We start from the raw sequence: 20,575 nt of genomic DNA, 5'->3' as shown, positions 1-20,575 counted from the left end.
TCGATCTTGGTACATTCACGATTAGCATCCTATCTGATTATTGATTAGTGAAGCTGACCCGGAAATGTATTAATTTGGCACGATATTATTAGTAATAAATGTAGATATAGAATGTGACTGATAATTTCTTCTGATTAACCTCACATACCCTTTAAACAATTTAATCTTTATTAGTTTTCAAACAGTTCAAAAACAAATTATATTGGTCTGGATGAAAGCAAACAAGGGAAGCGAACTAAAATAATAGGCTGAAAACCCACGTGGGCAGATGACCTCCATTGCTTTTCACGTCTGTTCGGGAATCGAACCTCGGTCTTGTAAATGGTATCTCGAGTACGTAACTACATGTTATTGAATATACGATCAATATAGACTAGTACCATATCATAGTCTTCCTTCAATAGAACACAAATCCGTGTTTTGTAATGACTTTATTGACAATTACATATAAGTGCATTTTATGCAGCAAAATAACAATGGAAGAACGAGAGTATATGCTTATGTTTGAAGACCGAGTTTAGATATATTTGTTATTGTCACCATTTCTTAATACTTGGACATACTACAAACCCATTCTCTAGTACAATTAAGTTGAAGGTGCTAGTCAGTGTAATTTGCGGAAATGTATTAATTGCTTTGTAGTTGATATAAACATGTGAATAAACTAGAGTCAAAGGAAGATCGGATTAGATTTGTATAAACAAAAGCAGTATATAATTATTAAAGTTTGATATTAATTTATCAGTCTGGTTTTATTTATATTTCATCTTAATAACAGTTCCACCATTGTATCAGAAAAAATACGCACACAAATATGTGTGACTTTACCATGCGAGGAATGTATGTGATATTCCATAAGAAAACACACATACTGGAGGCAGGTAATCAATTTCTCCAAAATTCTATTTATAGTCTTTCGGTTTTTTAAATCGTGTTAAAATGGCTCCAATGCCGGAGACGATGACAAGAGCTCCTCCGATGTAGAATGTGAACCTCCAAGGGTCTCTTTCGTCGATATCCAATATATCCTCTGAAAAGAGATGAAGTTAAACTTAATTTAATTTAGTTATCGTTGAAGGACGAAACAGCTGTAAGATGCAGTTTAATTCATTGTTTGATTCTTCTTTATCAATGTGTAAATAAAATTAAAAGGTGCTATTCATTTGTGTCTCTTTTGTACAATCTCAAACCATCAGAATATCAGAACATGCGTTACTTATTTTGTTATATGCCAGAAAAAAACTTCTCTGTAATTTGCCAAAAGGTCTCCAACAGGTTTCGACAAATGCAATAAAGGTAATGATTGCGATATCCTAGAATAAAAATGGTAACAGGAAAATTCGATAATTTAGGTTATCCTCTCAAAATTAGACAAACATATTTTACTTCTAAACATCATAAGTTATAACAAGGTAAATGTTAATGTCGTATCATATAACAAAATTGTTGGAAACACATATCTACATATTGCACCTTCTACAAATGTCATAAAGAAAGATTGTCCCAAGTCACTAAGGAGATGAAGTTTAAAGGATGTATTTCACTAAACTACATGTAAAGGTGACACTTGATCAAAGGTTCATAACATCGTTTTAAATCTCCACATATAACAGTTTCCAACTAAAATCGGAAAAAAGATTATGTTGAAATCGTTGAACGGCATCAACCAGCAATTTGGAAGTTGTGATAATGCTTGATTGTTTGTAGAGTTGCCCAAATGACATGTCTAAAGTCGCCTTCATTTCAAAAGAGTACCTAATCGAGATAGATTCAATTGTGATGATAACAAACGTATTTATTCTTAGCCGCTCGTTATTATTTGTACATTGTAGTGTTGAAATAAATGCTACGCAAAATAATCTAATCAGTTTAAACTATTATGTTTGATCACAGTATTTTAAATATCTCCAGAACGTCTATGCATTTCATCTGCTTTTTACAAAATAGATGAATTGATCTTCTGAAGATTGATAAATACTGGATACGTCAAACAAGTTTCATCTTGTTTTTTTTTCAGTTTTTAATGTCTAATCGCTATCTTTTCAACTTTGTTTTGTGTTTATCGTGTTATTTGAAAAATAAATCGATCACCCTTACCTGTTGCAGGTGTGACCACCAATTCCGCGATACCAACCATCAAACCAAACATTCCCTCCACGATACGAACGCTTCCTTTACCGAATGTATCCGGTATGGTATTGTCAAGAAGCGAGTTGAACACTCCTGTAAACAATTAACAAAAATAAGTAGGTTAGAAATCTCTTCACACCGAATGGTCTAAACCCATGTAGCATCATACGTTGAAACGGTATCATGAATGGAAATCTTTAAAATGGGACGAATTAATTGTAAAATTATAACATGTTTAAAAGGATTGTCATGTTTAAAATCGAAACATCCGTTCAGCAGCGTATATATGTAAATAGTGGACTATCATACTTCATAGGGATAATAAAAAATAATCCACACACACAAAATGTGTTTTTCAATATTGTATATCAAACTGAGAAAGAGACGGATACAATTTAAGTATATGATTATTGTTTTGTTCGTCGTCGATATCGTTAATTACAAAACATGTGTAACCTTTGCTTAGTCCAAACAATGCTCCAAATGCAGCAATCAGTCCAAAAGACTCGAGGGAGGGTGCGACGCAGCTGGTTATCCCGGCAACAATGTTGACGATACCAATAACAATTAGGACAGTTCCTGTTTCTCGATTCGTCCAACAGCAACACAAAATCATCAGTATCAGGCCTGCCAGCTCACCAATGTTGGGTATCACAGGGGCAACTATCGCAGCATTTATGTCTTCAATCTCGACTGTATTCAGCAGCTCACTGTATTGGTCAATGGGCAAAGGCTTACCTGTTGATAAAGAAAGCAGCTGCCTTATCAAATATCCAGCATATAGATTAAAGCCTTCAGAGTATTGTTTGTATCAAGTGAGAATCTTAAGGACATTGCAGAAAATTGAGCCTTGCTCTGAAGTTTTCAAAACACTGAACCTCCTTGACGACGAAATTCCAACCTTTTTTCTGATTCTAACTGGAAATGAATACAAATACTCATACAATTTACATCTGTGACCTTGAAGATTTGAAGATACTAGAAAGTGGGTAAAGGTCATTCATTTGATCTCACACTGCAGTCCCTACATTCGAACTCTGGGTCCTGAGAAATCAAAAATTAAATATAAAACGGATGATGCATGACGACGGATAACTGGCAATAGCAACTGGTCAGTTGAGACTTTGTCTCGGGTGACCTTACAATATTTTTTTTTTTAAATAGAATGTTCAAACTGAGCTTCCAACCCCCAACTTTAACCGAGTTCCCTGTTTAAAATGACATATCAATTAAGAGATAAATATTTGGAGTAACTTCCGAGTCGTTTAGAAGTTTTGCAATACTGACTCTCGCAAACGCACATATGATTTATTACATGATGTAGCATTTTGAACAAAATGGAGGCCATAATAATACTTAATACAAGCTCGCTGGTAATAAGTAATTATAAATTATAACTGTATCTAAAATGTTGCTGAGTCTATCACCGGTGTTCATTCACGATTTAGAAAAAAAACATATATGTTAGCTGCGTTTTAGCCTATGTTAGTTGTTGCAAATTTAGCCAAAATATTATACATTTTTCTATAATTTGCTGGAATGCAGATGTGTTCGTAATCATCATGTATATTCTACCACGCCGTCTATATGCATACTTACACTATTTAAATATACAATATACTTACGATATAATGTCAATGTCCTTTTGAACTGATTACTCGTATATTCTGGTATCAATTTGTTGTATTCAATAAAACACGTTGTAAAAGGGAGATAACTCCAGACAGCTTGGATTGAAATTTAATAGTGTATATTTCTGCAAGTAAATCTTGGTCAATGTCCCATTGCCTGCGTGTTGTAGGATCATCCCATTTAGTTTAGTTATACTGAGATCAGGTTTTGCATGGTCGTTTCGGTCATTGACATACTTTTTCGTATCATTATATAAATACTAAATACTAATTATCATTAGAACTGTTCGAAATACTGCTATTATGTCACGGCTAATATCATGCAGTCCTTATATATAAACCATGCTAATGTTTGTTTTCTATTCCAAATGAATTTACAAAATAACAATAGAGATATTTAAGGTCTTATGTGTTCAATTTCCTCTGACATTGGTTGATATCGGGATATGAATTAATTTGATTCCATTTGACTGTAAACATGCAAATATCTAGTACCTAATGACATCTTTATTCATCTTAAAAACTCCTTTTAAATTTTACATTTCCAATGAAGTTGGAGTCAGTGAAACTACAGAGCTTAGAATGTTTCATTTGTCAATTAATTTGACCACGCTAACACTGATTTGTACGTATGACAACTTCCTTTACAGATTCTGTAAGGGGAAAGAAATGTCACACTTTGGTGCTAAACTCTGAATGAAATTAATTAAATTTTGCTCTAGGTTTGCAGAATACAAATAGATATGGATAGGTATATGTAATAGAATACGTATATAATGATACAATGTAAATCATCAAAGCAAGATCCAATCCTTAACTATATATTCTTTACAATTGCGGCATTGCTGGAAATCTGTCGCACTTCGAAATATAATAGTCTACTATATTTAGGAGTTAACTCGGCTGTCTTACGTGACTGGCCGTGAAAATAATTGTGCTAAAGATACAAGAGAACGGCACCGTTCAGTAGCTTAGCAGCTGATGCAGAAGGGACAAAAACGAGTTAAACTTTAAAAAGCAAACAGACGTACCAAACTGATCGAGGAAGATGATAATAAGAATGAAGTAAAGCACCAAATCCTTGAACAGCTTCCAATCCACGAGTCCAACCACCTGGCCAATGTAGTTTGTATTGCTGCTGGAGCTCTTCAGTTCCAACGGTGTGAGGGTGATACTACAAACCAACGCGATACCTATCGGGATTAATTGATAGCGGAAATTATGTTCCCATTTAAAATCCAATTCAATGTCCTTGTCTAAATTAGGTGCAAAAGATAAAAGAAGCATTCCTATGACAGCGATCACCTCTCCAGCTCTAACAATTCCAATTGCACGCAGTCTCTTTGACGAAAAGTATTCCAAAGGAGGAACGATCGCTGTGAGTAAGAGAAATGCTGATCCAAGACCTATCAAAACAGATTAAGGACAAACAGAGCAATTGTGATATTTCTTCTGCTAAAGTCTTTGCACAAACATATGCAGATTTGTTAAAAGTATGTGTTTAGATTTTTCTTATGCAATATTTACACTTAATTTGTGTACATAACTGCAATTGTGTTCATTTCGAGTGAGAACCACTGTATTTTTAATAATAGTTGTTTCTAGGATTTTGAATGAAAAAATGCATATCATATTTTTTCTTTGTAGCCAAACTACTGCAGGTAATCAAGGCCATTGACCTGACATGGTAACGCTACATTATTATAATATTCGCCCTCTTACATATATTGATATCAGAATGGCCTGGGTACCTGAAACTCCTCCCAACAGAAAGGCAGCAAAGTCTTCCTGATCTTTTTCGAGCCAGGACGCCACAAATAACCCTCCGCCATACATAACACAGCCAATGATTCCTACAATGCGATATCCCAACGGCACCATTAAGATAGCAGCCACCACAACTGAAAAATAAACAAAACAGATAACAAACTGTATAATTCGTTTAATGTATCATAGGTCAAGTGCTTTAGTTGTCTGACCTGTTTGTTTTCACACAAGGCTGAACTTATCGATGAGCTAATCAGATCAGGCCACCAAAATCTTTCAAAATCGTTTAATTTCATTTCAGATATATTGATGACGTTTTGTTTTTTGACTAAATGGTCACGTCGTATAATCTTGATCTTTTCTTACAACGAAACCAATATGGACAGCTTTCCACGTAATGCTTTTATTTCCGTATTGCGAACTTTTCGTCTCTGGATAGCAACGTTCCAGCTTTTCCAACCTAGAGTGTATACCGTGCATTTTTTCCAATATATTTTTCTTTCTTAATTTTCAAGAGATCGTCAACTGACGGAAAACCACCGTGGATATAAATGTTGAAGGAAATTATGAAGTAGTATATGGCCGTCATTGTGATGTCATGGAGAAATTTTCCATTTTCTTGTGTGATATGAAGCTGGACGTGTTTGATGCTCGTTAACTTATCCGTTGGTTCCTTTGTTGTATATCCTGTTTGAGAACATAACATTATTAACTTGGACTGACCGATATTAATGGATGTCTTCGATGAAGCGGAAGACGCTTACTTTTCCGGAACATCTGGTCTTATTCTCCTTTACGTTTCACATTAATCATTATCCGTCATAACTCTTTCTTGTGTTCATATTTTGGCCTAGTAACAAAATGGTCAACAGTTGGCCATCTTGGATTTTTAACAACCAACACTATGAAGGCTGTGATTTTGTGGGGACATATTTCTTCGCTTGCTTCGGTGATAAATGGACGCCGTAAAAAAACTAATGAAGAGAATCATAGATTGTTTCATGAAATAAGTGAAAAATAAATTCTTTTGTATCTAAACTTTTGAAGGGAACTGGAAAATGAACACTCGGGGTAAAAGTTACAATAGATCGTTACAATATTTATTTCTGTAACAAATTAGTACGTATTCTGTAGGCTTGATGAAGAAGCTCTTATTTGATCTATTTTATATTCCTCGGTCATTCGCGGTTAAAACACTATGGAGACTAGTGTACTAGACTTGAGTGTACATTTGGTACATAAAAAATTGCTCTATGTTCACTATTGGGTCCTCCTCCCGCTTCAGGGGCCAATACCTACTGTTCATATTAAATTAATTTCCATTCACCGGAGCGTTTAGCACACCAAATTGGGACAGATTCCAAACATTCTTACGTTAGAACAACGTTTTTAGATAATTTACCCTATTTCCCCTATTGGACCTAACTCCACCCTCCTCCCTCTGTAGTGGGCTGAGATCCACCGTTTATACAAAATTAATTCACATCCAGCCATGCGCGATTAAGCCAAACTAGGTCGACATCCTGGTATTCCTACAGCAAAAGGATTTAATGGAATTTGCTCTATTTCCCATATTTGACCTGTACCTCCTACCCATAAAGGCCGAATCCCAAAGTTTACAGAAAACGGATTCCTATACTCTATAGGATACTTGTGACTAAATATGAGCAAATCATTCCCACAGGAGGAGTAAGATTTGAACCAATTTGCTCTATTTCCCGTATTAGGCCACGTCCCATCCCAATAGCCCAAGGGGGCGGAGACCAACCTATTAGACACACATGAATGTTTCAGACCAAATTTTAACAATATTCTGTAATTCCTGAAGAACAAGATATTTTTTTCTGAAATTGTCAGATTTTCCCCCACTGGGCACCACAGGGCAAGCGAACAGTTAATACAATTTTAAATTCATTATGCACACTCTGAAGTAAATTTTAACATTTTGGCATATTGATTATGATAGTTGAAGTCAAAACAAATGATTTTGTTTGATTTTGACAATATCTTACCTCCTAACTTTCGAACAGCAATAAATGCTTCCAAGATGTCGGTACTTTTTTCTCTTCCAAATTCAGAGGCGAAATCTTGTGATAAAACAGTTACCAGCATGAACACAGAAGAATTGCACATATGGATGATGAAGCATGCCAGGACAATCATCCACGCCCGACAGCCACCATCGGGGGGTCTATACACAGATCCTACGGGACCAGAGGTGTCCAGCTCCATGTCACCAACCTGCATGGCCTCTGCCGGCTAAACAAAAACAAAATAAATGATCAGGAATAATACCTGGATTTCAGTTCCCAGCCAGTTCTGTAAAATAGTATCTAATCTTCGACCACCTTGCGTGGTAATGGTTCTATTGATACATGCACAGCAACAGACAATAACAACATACAGTCGTTATGTTGACTGCCCCTGTCAATCATTAGTGACTACACTTTAACGATCTATAACATATAGCCAACGTTTAGTTTCGTATACAGACCATGGTTTCACTTCTAGATCAATTAGTGCTACTTCTCCGCGTGCAACAAATCAACAAATATATACATGAGATAAAGATCTGGGTACTATCACTGCCCAAAAAGGATGTCCTTATATGGCGACAACCGGCAACGTGATTCCGGGAAAGGTGTTGCAAATGTATTCATTGAATCCTCTTAAACGCAGTGGCATCGTTGAATCTGGCTGGATGTATCAGTTGGCAAAACTGCCTAGAGAACGATGAAATCTTTCCTGATCAGACTTTTTATTGGCTGTGTAATTCCTGGTAATCACACAATATTATCAACTGTACTGTGTTCACGCATGGAAAAAGAGTTTTCCTTTATTGTGTTAATGATACTCTCTAGCTCCAGCAATGTTGTTTAGACACAACTGATGTGCATTGGACCGGAAATATTGTAAATTGGTGGTAGCACATATACACAACAAATCCTTTTAAGGCATATGTAGGCCAATCAAAATTAGCGTGTTGTTATACTGGAAACCAAAGTCGAATAAGCAACCCCATGTTTAAAATCTGTCGATATGGATAGCTTAAAAAGAAACCAAGTCATGCCAAATATAAGTATTTTATTTAAATACAAGTGTTCAGGTGTAAAGAAAAACGTGCATTTATTCGACAAATTAGGTATAAAACATTCCTCGTGTACACTGTAGTTAATTTCTTGTAATAAAGGAGAAATTTCAGCGACGTCTAGTATGCCTGAATCTAGTGAGAATTCAGAAGTAAAAGTAAGTAGGAATCACCTTATAAGTGATTGCTTATTTTCACGAGACACCAGATTTAATCAACCAAAATAGACCTAAAAGGATATCGGATAATAATAACTATATATATAAAGAAAGAAAATATCTTTATCAAGCTTTTTGTTTCTGTTTTGAAGGAACATGTCTATGATGAACACAAAATATCACGTGTTATATTGGAAATAATCTGGTGACAAATATTCCCGTTCACCAGTAACTAAGTGAACTACAGATGGCTTCTTGATATCTTAAATATCCATCGATTGTTTTGTTATTTATTGTACATAACAAGATAACATTTTGACGTAACAATGTACCGGGGGAAAACTCAAATGATTGGGTAAATGACACCATAATCTTTTTCATATCCGTACAAGATTCGAACCCCGGACGTCTAGCGTTACCGCTGCGCCAACCGACCACTTGTTTCGTTAATTAGTATCAATTTGAAACTCAAATAAAATCCCAAATACATTAATTGTTTACATCATTGCTACTATAACCAAGGTAACATATCCAAGCTGTTAAATGCTATCATCAAATTTTAAAAAAATCAGTTTCTGGTCTCCTACATTAGAAGTTTAAATCATTTTTGTCATAAAAACATATTTTCATCTTGTATCAATAATATTCCAAATACTTTTGTCTAAATTATTAAAAAAAAGTTGAAGCTTGTTTTTGTTTGTCACAATTTTCCACGTTCTAAATTTCTGATAACGGAATAACACCACTGCTACAAATGTCCTACTGATCCCTTGTTTACACAATAAAATCTTTTCTTTATACATGTCACGAATGGTAACTGAGATGAGACGGTCGTTCCGTATGAGCTATTTCTGCAGAGGAATTTGATAACAGAGACATTCATAATAATGAACAAGCTATAATGTATTTCAATGAATAGAACTGGACGTTTTTGGGGATTTTCAATTTTTGTTAAAGTGGCCATCCTGAAACTAGTAATTATAATGAAATGAGCTCAGTATTTACTATGTAAAGGAGATATCTTAAGACGTGATACGCTTTTACAAGTTTCATAAATTCGGGAAATAGGTGTAATGCATGCAGTAAGTATGAGTTGGTTATACAGGTTTTGCACAACGATTTCTAAATTCATCAGTTGATATTCATTGGTATGATGAACTGACTATTCTTCTTGGCTCTTTAAATTATATGAGAACATTTATATAACAAAAATTACGTTCAGCTTGATTTTTGATATGTGGTATGAGCCTGCATAAATGTCACACTAATTCGTAAGGTGCTTCCACAAAGGCATATTTTATCGTTCAAATCAGAAACAGATGATACGTACCCTTTTGAAATTTGAAATATTTAATTACTCTTTTTAAATAGCACCACCTCTCTCTCTCTCCCTCTCTCTCCCTCTCTCTCTCTCCCCGTCTCTCTCCCCCCTTTCTCCCCCCCCTCTCTCTCCCTCCCCCCTCTCTCTCTCATTACTTACTACATTTATCCAATTTAACGCTTAATTTCATTTAAGTTCAAACGCTGCTTGGTTTCGGTATTGTTTATTCTTAGTGACTCCTGCGTATTTCTCATTATTTAGCAATCATAAAAAACTACTGGTAAAGACGGAAATGTCCATTAATTCTTCTTTATTTAAGGTGTAATCATATTTGGCATTCCAGCAATCGCTTGAAATGAAAACATCGTATTCAATGATATTCGAACAAGCAATGAAAATGTAGAAATTAATTTTTTAAAATCATATTCATTAGATGTTATAAAAAGGTATTTTTCTAGATTAAAAATCTCTTCTAAAAATTCAACAGCCAAGTGGAGTAAGAAATGAAACAACAGCCTCATTCTCGACGAAGTTTAATGTTTACTTAAGCGTTTAATTTCCTGGTGTATATATTTTTAAGAATAGCGAAGATATCTCTATTATAACTTTAATCTGTTTTCAGCTTTGAGTTTTCCTATAACATACACAGGTAGAAGGTGCAGAATTGCTTTTCTTTTATATTTATTGTGCTTCTAGATAATGTGTACCTAGGAATTGCATTGTAAACCTATCCCCCCCCCCCCCCGCCTATTATCCTCCCATCCTTCCCTACCCTCTCTTTTGGAACATTTCAAACAGTCATGATTTATACAATGAGTGATAATGGGGAAGTTAGGGTTTAGCTCTCTGCTAGTCTAATGTATATTACCTTCAAATATTCCTCTATAGGGTCGGCTTCGGAAACAAAACTTTTTTTCAATTCACGTGTTTAATAGTTTTTTTTTTTTTCTTTTTTTTTTTTGACTTATAACTGAATATGAATGGTAGATATGCATTCGAAAATTAGAAAGAAAAAAGAAAACGAAAACAATGCTTACGTTTATTTAGGTATACATGCAAATGTCTTTCTAGAGCCTACATACATTTAAATGACATGACCTGGTATATCTAACGATCTACAAAACACCTGTGGATATAGGTCATTGATCTTTGTTAATCATGTATGCATGTAGATCTATATATAGAACGCATTCATCACCACCGATATTGTGTGGCCATCTCTCTTATTACCATATTAGTACACATAGCCAGGTCACGTGCAATACCTATTTCTAGGTACTGTGATTTTTTGTTCATTTTAATTAACATGCAAGGAAATGAATCAATGTTCTACTTACTTGGTTGTTGGGTTGGGCTGGCGGTAAGTAGCTGGGAGGAGCCTGCTGGGGATACCCATATTGAAAGGCCGGGTTGGATTGTCCCTGGTGTCCATGTGTAGGGTATGCATACTTATACCTGGGTGCCGCCATGTTTGATTGTCAGCTCGTGTTTGCTAATGGTATTTCCACTGTCCAGTAACGTAACCTCTTCTTGGTAGAATTGATTTCGTTGAAATCGACCTACTTAACTGTAAACATGATTAATATATACATGTAGCTACGAACGGGTAGGGTGTATACGGTTTACTGCACGCCAGTGTGGAAAGGAATTTAATACAGCCCCGGTAACGTCAGTGGCGCGTGTCCACCCTATCACAGAAACCAGTAAATGTTTCCTCGTAATCGCTTTTTATTGAATTTGTAAATATTGTACAAAGGACGGACATGAACGACATATTTTTTTTTACAAAATGTCACAGGAACAAGATGCATTGAATAATGAATAAAACTACGAGCAATATTGTTCTTGTTGAAATGGATATCGAAAGCTAGAGAATATAAAGGCATCATTTATCATGTCATGGTCACCACGTCCCACTTTCGGGCTTAAGTCTAAACCATGGTACGTACATTCTTATATTGATTAAAATCTTTCACTGCACAATTGCTATATATCTTTGTTTCTTACTGCTGATTTTATCACTGTTTGAAATCATCTGTCAATTGAAAAAAACATATCGTTATCTGAAAATGCGAAAAACTCGGGTACTGAAACGTGTACAAAATTTGGCAGAGGTGAAAGGGTAAATAAGTTGAACAGTTTCTCGATCGTTGCCCATGAAAACATATGTATATTCATTATGGCTATATTTGTGTCCATTATGACCGAAAACATGTCGAAATATCTCGCTTACAAATACGTTTAGAGCAGTAGGCGTCCACAGAGATCTGCGGAGGTTGCACGGGCTTGTAGCTGTAGCTCGGGAGATGTCTCACCTTTACATTGTCTATGTTAAATAATTATTAAATCTTAGACTTGTACGATTAGATCTGTACCCATAGTTAGGAATGTTGATAAATTTACATTTTATTTAAGATCACTCTACTATTATAGCAGATGAATCTGGACATGCTATATCCGTCATACTGTTGTATTATGATCCTTTCACGGAGAAACTGTTCCCCGGTAGCGATATTGTCTGGCGGTCCCCACGTCGAAAACGGCACAGCCTTCAAGAATGACGGGGAACTGACTAAATACTCCATGGCTAATATCCACCAACTACCACGATGTACTGAAATAAAAAAATTCTAAATGTACCAAACAAATTTATGCCTTTTCCAGAGACGTGGAAGTATTCTTTTAAAAACGTGATGCCTTGAGACCTGTTTAGATTCTCTAGCTTTCTATATCCATTTTATTGTCTATTGCTATTTTCGTGTAGTTTTATTCGATATTTAACGCATCTTGTTCCCGTGACATATTGTAAAAAACAATATGTCAGTTATGTTTGTCTTCTGAGCAATATTTGCAAATTTAGTAAATAGCGTTAACGAGGAAACATTTACTTGTTTCTCCGAAGAAAATCGATCATGCAAATGTAGGTCAGAGGTCTATACTTGAAAGGGTGAATGCGCGCGACTGGTTTTACCGGGACTGCTTTAAGTTTCTTTCCACGCTGGCGTGCAGTTAATCGTATTGCGGGCACGTCTCAACGCAGTTTTTTTCATTTCCGAGAAATGCACCAGATTGTGAGAAATGTCATAAAGGATTTCACCTTTTTGAAACTGATGCTCTGCATTATACATTTCTAGTTATCGACTATATTTACCTTATATGTAACATCTGGATTAATGGGTTATTAGACTGCGCAGCACAATGAATCAAGATTGAAATTCTCGACATAAAATGTAATTTGATTAAAGATGGTTTGCAGTTACATACAGCATACCTCTTAATAAAGATTCCTATAGTACATAGGTACCATATGCATTTAGCATACCAAAGGAAAAGCGAGCAGGTTTGAGATGTACTCGACTTTCACGAAAGGAAAAAAGTGTATATATTATGTACAGTTTGTATATATATTGGTAAACCTAGTCAGGGGCGTCCATGCACTGATGATTTACATGAAAACAAAATGAAGCCTCAGTAATGTTTAAGGTAAAAAAGGCTTGATAAATATCTCGCCAGACATTTATATATAACTATTGCTGTCGCTATCTGGCAGGGAAAGTAGCTGGTGAAAAACACAGTTGTAGACAGATAAATGTGCACAAAATTACGCTGTGTTTTGTTCATCAGAATATGTATCTCTATAACGATGTGATTCATGTCGACTTCTGAAGTAAACCATTGAACTTTCTGAAGGTTTGGTATTGAATATCTATTTACGTTTTTGTGTGTGAGAATGTGCATACTTACCAAGTAGTGATATGTACATAGTCCATAAAGAAAGCAGCTAGTCCATTGTTGTATGCAAATCAAAATTTGTCAAATGATAATAAAATATGAAATTTGATTTTGTGCTTGAGTGGTGAAGTCGTAACACATCCACCTTTCAACTGTACAACAATGGTACGTTCCACACACCTTACAGTAAAATGACCGTTTTTTAAAATTCAATTTATTAGATTTTATGTTTAAGGTTTTCTTTGAAAATCCAAACTTCACCTCAGTTCTTAAAGCTAATGAAAGTTTGACCGTCATGGTCATTCGATGGTTGTGATATTCAAACACGGATTTTGGGGTATAAGAGATAGCCTACATCTTCAAACGATGGGTTTAACATTAAATTAAACCTATTACCTATGATACTTTTGCACCGTTATAATGAAATATATTATATGTAACTTTGTTAGCACTGGCTGTTATTTCTTTTGTCACTGTTAATGTCGATAAACATATTTGTTTACTTGGCTGTGTCAAAGATAAATGATAAACACTATGGAAGGTATTGTCCCATTTCACCGGATCTGGTTTCATTGGAATATCGATATCAACTGTATTGATTTTTCGATGTTTGAATGTTGTCTCGTAAGCAGCCATAGCTATTAATCTGAGTGGAAAAAAATGGGGGGGGGGGGGGGAATGGAGATCTTCTGATGTCTACAAAATGAATAAACTACCTCAAATCCGTCTCATTATATCGAGAGTATAAAGTATGTCGTGCCCAAGGCCCACATCAATGCACACCGCTGCATTTCTCCGCTTTCTGAGAAACACATAACACCCACCTCAAATTATTTGGGTTTGTGAGTATTTAAAAAATATCGTTTTACACGCATATGTTTTAAATTCAGAAGTATAAAGGCAACGCTTGATTCAACATGAATCAAAAATGGTTGTTTATGATAAAGGATCGTGTGAATTGAAATATCCCTTTAGGAATATTAAGCGTTGACCAGTATTTAAATGTCCAATTGTGGTTATAATCCCACCTCTGTGTCTGATATGTTTTATATTCTCTATTGACTGTTTAGAACATTCTATATAGACATATACGATATAAGCTCGACTGTCGAAATACTAGAACACCCTTTTGTGAGCCCAAATATTTAACCCTAGTTTAATTCGAAGCAAAAATACATTGACCCAATGACGAATAATTTCCACTGAAGTTTATTGCAAAGACAATGATGGACATTAAAAAAACAATGAAGTTACACAGGGTCATTAAAATAAAGAAAAAGTTATAAATTAAGTGATTTGATTTACTGTATTTCGAGAAATATAAACTTTTTTTCTCAGTATTAATAAACATCTGACACTTTCTGAAACGGGAGCACAGAAATACACATGTTCACTAATTACAGGGGAGGTAATCGATTTCTCTTGTAAGACTTTTCGTCTTTTGATGTATCAAACAAATAAACAAAATATTTTAGCATGACTGGAAATAGAGGGGAGGCCAGAGGGAGGGTGAAACTCATGTAGTACATACAATGCATTATTATTCATATATTGTCCAATAGCTTTTGTTCGACAAACATTTAAATATGGCTGGTGTATAAGTATGTAAGATGACACTGAAAATAAGTTGAGCGTGAGTTCAATGTGAAATTATTCGACTGGTTTAGAAGCTTCCGTGCGTAACTAATGACTATTTTAAAGATATTTATGAAAGTGACTTGATACTGAAATTTACATCAAATGAAAGTGATTTGATATCGACATTAACATCAAATGAAAGTGACTTGATACTGAGATTTACATAAAATGAAAGTGATTTGATATATATCAAATGAAAGTGACTTGATATCTAGATTTACATAAAATGACAGTGATTTGATATCGACATTAACATCAAATGAAAGTGACTTGATTATGAGATTTACATAAAATGAAAGTGATTTGATATATATCAAATGAAAGTGACTTGATATCTAGATTTACATAAAATGACAGTGATTTGATATCTAGATTTACATAAAATGACAGTGATTTGATATCGACATTAACATCAAATGAAAATGACTTGATATCGACATTAACATTAAATGAAAGTGACTTGATACCGACATTTACATAAAATGAAAAAAAATGACTTGGCATTAATATTTACACATGAACGACATTACTTGGCTTTACGAATGTACGTTTACCAGTTATTAAGAGATGGTGAGTAATAGAAATGAAAGCACTTAGTTCCAAATTTACACGTCTTACATTGGGATCAATATATTGATTTATACCATTTACATCACCATAAAAAACTTTATCTAAGGTGTTGACACATTGATTTACTCACATCAACGCAGTCGCTTATATACCACGTCAAATACAAAATTCGAACTAAATCATAACTTAATGCGCTCGGGTATAAACAGATTTTTTAACATTTAGAATTGATCACGGTAGCTTTAAAGTGATATTTTAATACACACGATTCTATAAATAGATCTGTGTTTGGTTACCTTTTGAACAGGGTTTTGAAACAGATATCTGATGAAGGTCACGGATTAAGGTCCCGGAGAAACCTGCACACTGAGAGGATTTTTCCGGTTAACCGCTCTCTTTAAAACTAGCCGAATAGTCTTTACTTCTCCTCCATGAATCCTTGTACAAAATTGAGTGAGAATAACCCAACAATGACGATGATGTCAGATATTTCTTGAAGCGCCCTAATGACTACATATTCATTCTCAATAATGAGTAACATCAGTCTTTATTCACCTGCCATATGAGATAAAATTGTAAAACATGTCGTTCACTTCACTATTAGCAAATATTATGCTTACTTCGGAATCATATTACAGTTTACCAAAATAGCAGAGGTAATAAAAGAAAAAAACACTTAAAAGCAATATATGGGATGATGTGTGTAAACACAACACACAAAGAAAAGACGACGACAAAATTAAATGACCACAATGACAACATCAGCAAAAAGATGACGACATCATGTAAACAAATCAACAACAATGACGACGACAGCTATATACAAACAACAAACCAACGAAAACAATACAAATAACGACAACGATGATAACGACAATGACAACAATAAAATCTAACGACGGTAATGATTATGAAAACAAAAATAAACAACAGCAGCAGCGTTTTCAGCATTACATTTTAACGATATAATAAAATGACCAACCATACAAGAAAAAGATGCACACTCGCTTCCGGCTTGACGTTGAAAACATCGTCTTTGCTTTTTCCGTATATATATATTATGTGACTATATTTAGATCTGTACGTCACGCCATTGTCTTTGCTTATTTTAAATACTCTAGATTGTTATCAATATTCTTGTTTAATCAGCATTGTTCTCTGTGTTGGTATTGTTAGGTCACCAGACCATGCCGTCGTGAGGTATACACATATACACAAAACTACATAGTTCATTCCATGTGTTAAGGAATATACATAATATAATATATGGAATTTCGGATACTTGCTAAATCAGGTGAGGATGCGCCGAGCACAAATATCATTTTCAGGAGCTGTTGACTTAAATACATTTGATCTTCCTGCTGCTGTTAGGAGAAACAACGGGAACCCATTTGCCTTAGAGAAAGAAGCGTACGCCCTCGGCAGTTTACCACACAGGAGGGTGTCCCCTATATTCGATGAAAGGAACCGCCCCCCTCCCCTACCTCCAGAGGAAGAGGACCCCGACTTTCTCCCGATCACAGAACAACCAAAACCACGCAGAGGAATCAGAGGAGTGATGTCTAGCCCCTCTCCCGATGACGAGTCACAGTCAGGGCGGGGGACCGAGAAGAGGGGTCTTCTGAAACTAAGACCGGGGATGAAAGTAGCCAAGTCTGTTAAGGAAGAGGAGGAGGAGGAAGAAGAAGAGAAGGGAGGGACAGCTCGGACGGGATCTAAATTAAACCCATTCGCATTGGCTCAAATGGTAGCGAAGGCTAAGAGGAAACTAAAACCCGGAGAGGTTATTCCGATTCCGGAGAAACCGGGAAAGGTTCAGGTACGTTTTTTTTTTTTTAATTTAAACATATGGGGTACAGATATTAAAACCACATTCTGTTTTGTATCTAAACTTTCAATGAAATGTATTCATTATTTTGACGTTTATTGTGCTCATTAAAAAATAATGGAAAGGGAAAAACACAAATAATACCGAGTTACAGAAGGCACTGGGGCAAACTTATAAAGGAAATTTACACTTAACTGTTTAATAATGTTCGAGTTAGCTCCCTTAGGATTGATTAAAAAGACTCAAGCTGTGTCAAACGCCACACAAACAAACAATATACACACACAAATTTTACATAAATGTTCTTGAACAGACAAAAACTTACTGATTGTTTTTTTTAAAGGAGCTATCATTGGCTATACTGGTAAACGGATTCATGGTCATATTTAATGTCTGCGACCTTGTGATTATCTGCCATTTTTTAAATCATATATTTTTTTCTGTTCATACAAATATGTCGAGAATGTTAATGTATCAGAAAATTTCTTCCTTTCTCATTTATTTTACAATTTTATTTCTGAATGTTATCATTCCGATTGAATAACAACCTTACCGAAATTGTTATAAAATTTTAAGAAATATACATATATCATTTTAAGTTCATGGTGCGAATTTTAGTAAAATTTCATTGTTGTCGGTTGTCAAGAAAGAGTGAGTCAAGAGAGGTAACTCTTGTACATCGGAATGATAATCAAGAGATAGAAAAATATCTTTCACTTATACGGCTAAATTGGATTTTTTTAAAAGACAAAAGAAAAGAAAATACATTTCCATGAATTTAGATTAGAAACAACACACAAACAAGTATTTTTTAAAGAGATTTTTTTTAGCTAGAGTTGCTCTGTTTCATGCAACAGTCTAAGTGAAGATATCACAAGGGCTTCCAGTGTTGACGAAATACATTGAAATGTTTAACAACCAGTAGGCTTTATGAAGCAGTACCTGTTTGTCTGTGATACTTCTCATTGTATATACTTTACACGTACATTGCTCTATGAATTGTTGACTTGTAACTATTTATGTCTTAATAAACTTGTACATAAATAGGTCGACAATCGACAGCAGGGCCATATTGTAAACTAAATTTTATCTAAACATGTCACCTTGTCTAAATAAAATGTTATTATTATCATAACACAGTCGAATATTGAACTAACCTTCACCACACATCTGCATTGTCCTTAGTAACATAAGTAACTTATATCACAGCAACGAAAAATAAAATAAATAAAAAATATCCTTTAAAAATCTATATCTTTATTTTAAAAGTCTTCGTGTCAAATCCCCGTGGTTGTAGGAAGGGACGTATAACATATCTTTATTATAAATAGCCTCTGTTGGTTGGTTGACAGGTTTTCTGTCTCCGTGACGTCTCCCGTGTCCGGGTATCGTCTCACCGACGAACGTCAGCGTTATGGCGACTTAAACGTCCCTGTCCTAAGACTCGTTTCGATGTTAAAGGACTTAAATTTTGAAACATACGAGGCGGCTGAGCAAAGTTATCAAATCAAATGTCAGATTTAGAGTGGGATGTTCATAAGACACGTAACTTAACAAATTTATCGTTTTTGAGACATAGAATAATAATAGAATTTTACAATCTTCACTTCTATTTGACAGCCGGTGAGTGTTTCCTGGCCGGGTCCAGATGACCAGTGTGCACAGAGCTGTATCCTTTGGTGCTGTTGTTGTGTCGGTCAGACGAAATGGCCACCCAAACGAACCTGCTTTCCTGACAAAACGTGCCGTGAATACTTTTGTCCGTGTTGTCGTGTGGACCTTTGCTGTCCCTGCTGCGTGGAATGCTGTGAAAAGAATTCTTGCAGGACGTGTTGTGCAAGCTTCGGAAAATACACTCGGAAAGAATGTTGTAGCGTTTGTGTGGACACCGTAGATGACGAAGAAGAAGCGAAAAATGAAGACGAGAAAAAGAAAAAAGACGAAAAGGGTAAAAAAGACGAAAAAACAAAAGTTGAGACAAAAGGCAAATCATGAGAGATATTGTTACATAACTCCCATGCTATCATTGTAATAATATATATAACATATTGCTATGATAATGGTGATTATTACGTCATCATCTTAAATTCATGGCTTCACATGCGCTATGACGTCATCATAAAGAGATAAAGGAGTTTGTATCCGTCTATCAGAATGTTTGTTTCAAGGAGTTTGCTAAAGTATCAAAGTTGCATCGAATGTATGTGATAAACACAATATCAGTTTCGTTACAGATTTAAATCTATATGCTATTTACTTAATTTTCATTTAATCAGGTCAGATTGTGGTCAAGATAAAAGCTGGCCAGACTCGTCTCCTAAATCTTACATATGGTTATGAATCGTAACGTTTCAGATCCGCTATACAATTTGATAAGTAACCAAACAAACGCCAAATAATGTCAACCTTGTAATCAGACACATTGCCTATTAACCCTATTTACTGACCTAAAGTATATTTCAACAATATAATTGAACCCATTGTTGCACGGTTCAAAAATTCTGACGTCGCTTGACATCTTCGCTGTATCTCAGTAGTTGGTTGGGTTGGATGTCTTTTTACGAGTCATCTCCTTTGTACCTGGAACCACCAACAGAGATTTTTTCAAAATGTTAAACTGATGCATGTTCGTTTTATTCACACACAGATTCATTTCTGTGAATTTCAATATTTGCTTATCCCATTCTAATAGCGAGCAAAGCGAATGCTTTG

General features: G+C 35.1%; 1 protein-coding gene across 1 annotated transcript; it reads right to left on the bottom strand.

Moving 5' to 3' along the window:
* Positions 1-786: 786 nt before the first annotated feature.
* LOC132561158 (monocarboxylate transporter 3-like) lies at positions 787-7,756 on the bottom strand. Its single transcript, XM_060225884.1, has 6 exons — positions 7,541-7,756; positions 5,513-5,662; positions 4,793-5,167; positions 2,587-2,868; positions 2,098-2,223; positions 787-1,030 (listed from the first exon to the last, which is right to left on the bottom strand). Exons 1-6 carry the CDS (start codon positions 7,689-7,691, stop codon positions 903-905), a joined length of 1,212 nt encoding a protein of 403 aa, XP_060081867.1. The 5' UTR covers positions 7,692-7,756; the 3' UTR covers positions 787-902.
* Positions 7,757-20,575: the final 12,819 nt, after the last annotated feature.

This window comes from Ylistrum balloti, unplaced genomic scaffold, assembly GCF_031769215.1.
Source record: "Ylistrum balloti isolate Yb309-2 unplaced genomic scaffold, AGI_CSIRO_Ybal_v1 Utg371156, whole genome shotgun sequence".
In the NCBI taxonomy this organism is placed as follows: domain Eukaryota; kingdom Metazoa; phylum Mollusca; class Bivalvia; order Pectinida; family Pectinidae; genus Ylistrum; species Ylistrum balloti.
The sequence above is the reverse complement of the archived record's forward strand: the minus strand, read 5'-3'. Positions and strand labels throughout refer to the sequence as shown.